Below are 3,276 nucleotides of genomic sequence, written 5' to 3'. Positions count from 1 at the left end.
ATTTGTGTGGCAGGTCTCTAATGGCGGTCGCACGCACGTAATGTTTTTGCAGGTGAAGCTGGGTTTGCTTGAGAAGGGACTTGGGAGAGCTCGAGCCGCCATTCGTAAAGCTGTCTTTGAACGCAGCTTCACTTCAGACAAAGATGAGGATTTCATCCCCAGAGGTTCTGTGTATCGAAACGCCTATGCATTTCACCAGTTGAGTAGAGTGATTCATAGTTCTTGTAGCTCTCATCATACTAATTCTTCTTCTGTGGCATGTTATACTTGAAAAGTACAGACTAATTCAGACAAGAGAAAAATGCAATCTAATATCTATTTTGGGGCATTTACATATATGCATATATACCAAGTAATTCCTATGTATTTACATATCTAACATTCCTATGTATTTACATAAAGTTAGTTGACTTCGATGATATGTAGCTCGAGTGAATACAAAGAGCTTTCCTCGTTCCACAAATCTTCGTGAACTTCAACTAAAGTAGTCATCCTAATGAATATGTGTAGTTTCAGTGGCGAACAAGATTACAGAGAGCCATCTTAGATTATTTGGTCTTATTAAACTTTGGTCTTCTAATGATTGAGTTAGAAAAGTAAATATTTTAGATTGGATTTATGTTAAGAAATACAGATGCGGACCACAATTAGTGAACTTAATCTATTAGAATTAAATGAAAATATGATACTCAATGGAGAAAAAAAATTTATGTAGCCGACTCTAATTAGTGTGATAAAAGCTTGTTGTTGCCGTTGTAAAGCATGGTTCAGATACTGTTTTGACTAAAGTGACTAATTACAAAGTACTGATCAATGAAGTGACCAAGCTTATTAGTTATAATACTCATGAAATTGATTGTAATGATTACATAGGAGCTACATAGAGATGGAGAAGAGATTCAAGGTGTACATTTACAACGAAGGAGAGCCACCCCTGGTTCATGGAGGACCTGAAGCAAACATCTACGCCATTGAAGGGCACTTCATAAGCGAAATGGAGGACAGAAGAAATCCTTTCAGGGCTCGCCACCCAACCGAAGCTCACGTCTTCCTTCTCCCCTTCAGCGTGGTGTACATGGTGGAATATGTCTACAAGCCAAGACCACAAGATAATTGGGATCCTCTCAAAAGATTAATAGCTGATTACATCAATGTGATTTCGGACAAGTATCCTTACTGGAATCGCAGTCATGGAGCAGATCATTTCATGGTTTCTTGCCATGATTGGGTAACCACACACATAAATAAAAAGAAATCAAATTTTTGAAGCTAGATATGAATTTAATGTTTAAAATTTGTCAGGCACCGCACCTATCCGTGGCGAACCCAGATCTACACCGCAATTCCATCCGAGCCATTTGTAACGCCAACACATCAGAAGGATTCATGCTAGCCAAGGATGTCACCCTGCCGGAAGTCCACCTTCCCGACGGCGGCCTCTCGTCGCCGGTGAGGCAGCAGGCTTCCACTGGCGGACGAACGTTGCTCGCCTTCTTCGCCGGCGGGGCCCATGGCTACATAAGGGACGCCTTACTCCGCCATTGGATGGGTACAGATTCTCAAGTCCTGGTTTATGAGTATCTTCCGGAGGGAATAAATTATGAAGAGATGATGAGCAAGGCCAGGTCTTGCCTTTTCTTCTTTTAATTAACTCAGAAATCATCAAAATTACATCTTGTTAAAATTTAAGAGACAGTACGTAAATAATGAAGATGATGATTCGATCAGGTTCTGCTTATGCCCAAGCGGATTTGAAGTGGCGAGTCCGAGAATCGTTGAGGCCATCTTTAACGGCTGTGTGCCGGTGATTATCTCCGTTGATTACCCGCCGCCATTCGGCGACGTGCTGGACTGGAGCGAGTTCTCGATGGAGATACCCGTGGGGAGAATACCGGAGATCAAGGATATACTGGGGAGCGTATCGCCGGCGAGGTATTCGATGCTGCAGAGGAATGTGGTGGAGGTGCAGCGCCACTGAACCGACCGGCCAAGAGATTTGATGTGTTTAATATGATTATGCACTCGATATGGCTGAGGAGGATTAATTTGAGGCTTAATTATTGATGTAATTGCAATTAATCAAATATTGAATCATATTGGTTTCTAAGCTGTATAGATTATGATGTTCTGTATTAGAGTGAGCATGAGTTGGAATTAGGGCCCTCTTGAGAGCTGAAGGTCTAGCATGAGTTGGAATTAGGGCCCTCTTGAGAGCTGAAAAATTATTGTATCAGGATCAATCAAGGTCTGTCATGTGTACAGACAGATTCACTCATGTATTAAATTAGGGTCTCGTCCGTACACGTGACAGACAATGATTGAAGTTCCGATACAAAACTTCATCAGGACTCCTGATGCACTAATATATAAAGCTAATTTGATTATTATTCAGATCAATTTATGAAGTAAAAAAGGCATATTTTTATTTATAGTCAAGTCATGGAATGCATATAACCTATTTTAAGTTTTGTTATATGTTTTATATATAATATTAATACCATTACAAAGATTAAAACATACAAAATACATATATTTATATGTATGAATCAAATGTATACAAATTAAATAAAGTTGACATTTATGACATACAATTTTAATATAAGTATACATCTAAGCCCCTAAACTTTAACATCATATATGTATCTTGTATATGTCACTTTAAAGTGCTAAAATAGAGCCCCACACCCTCCACATTAATTATTATTGGGGTCAATTTAGTCCCAGGGTCTAAATTTAGTCCCTACATTCTTTTAATATGACCCGACAAGGTCCCGAAAGAGGACTATCTTAGTCTTCATTTGCCTAAGATTAAATTGACACTTACAAAAATTTTGGGACTAGATCACCCCGATGAATTTTAGGTCATTGATCTGCTTGCCTATATAATCTAAGTGTAAATTTAAGAAAAAAAAATAGTTTAATTGTATATAATTTCTTCATATATCTTCTCTTCGCTGGCTTTTTTCTTGTATTTTCATAAATTTTTGTTAGTGTGGGAATCTTCATTTAGTTGGGCCTTTCTATGATATCTATCATGGTGTAAGCCTTGGTTGGGCAGATTAGAGGATTTACTATGTCAATTTATTTCCCATGCATGTTACATTTAATCAATGTGAGCTCCAAAAAGTTGCATCCAACTGTTCTAAGAGAGCTTGTGATATCACATTAAATTAAAGAAAAAAATTATATTTTTGATAGACATTATCTAATGTTCTTACAAGCATTGAGAAGAGAATGTTGAAGAAAGGTGATTTTGGACCAGTAAATAATAATAAC

The 3,276-nt window shown here is 38.0% G+C and overlaps 1 protein-coding gene across 1 annotated transcript; it reads left to right on the top strand.

The window, feature by feature from the left end:
* The first annotated feature begins 873 nt into the window (after nucleotides 1-873).
* LOC110029568 (probable glycosyltransferase At5g20260) lies at nucleotides 874-2,111 on the top strand. Its single transcript, XM_020731918.1, is given in 4 exon segments — nucleotides 874-1,228; nucleotides 1,303-1,625; nucleotides 1,729-1,973; nucleotides 1,976-2,111. Coding segments are annotated over 4 exon segments (999 nt in total). The 5' UTR covers nucleotides 874-886; the 3' UTR covers nucleotides 2,065-2,111.
* The last annotated feature ends 1,165 nt before the right edge of the window (nucleotides 2,112-3,276 follow it).

This window comes from Phalaenopsis equestris, unplaced genomic scaffold (assembly GCF_001263595.1).
Source record: "Phalaenopsis equestris unplaced genomic scaffold, ASM126359v1 Scaffold000595, whole genome shotgun sequence".
NCBI lineage: Eukaryota > Viridiplantae > Streptophyta > Magnoliopsida > Asparagales > Orchidaceae > Phalaenopsis > Phalaenopsis equestris.
Note: the sequence above shows the minus strand (reverse complement) of the source record. Positions and strands in the feature narration are given on the sequence as shown.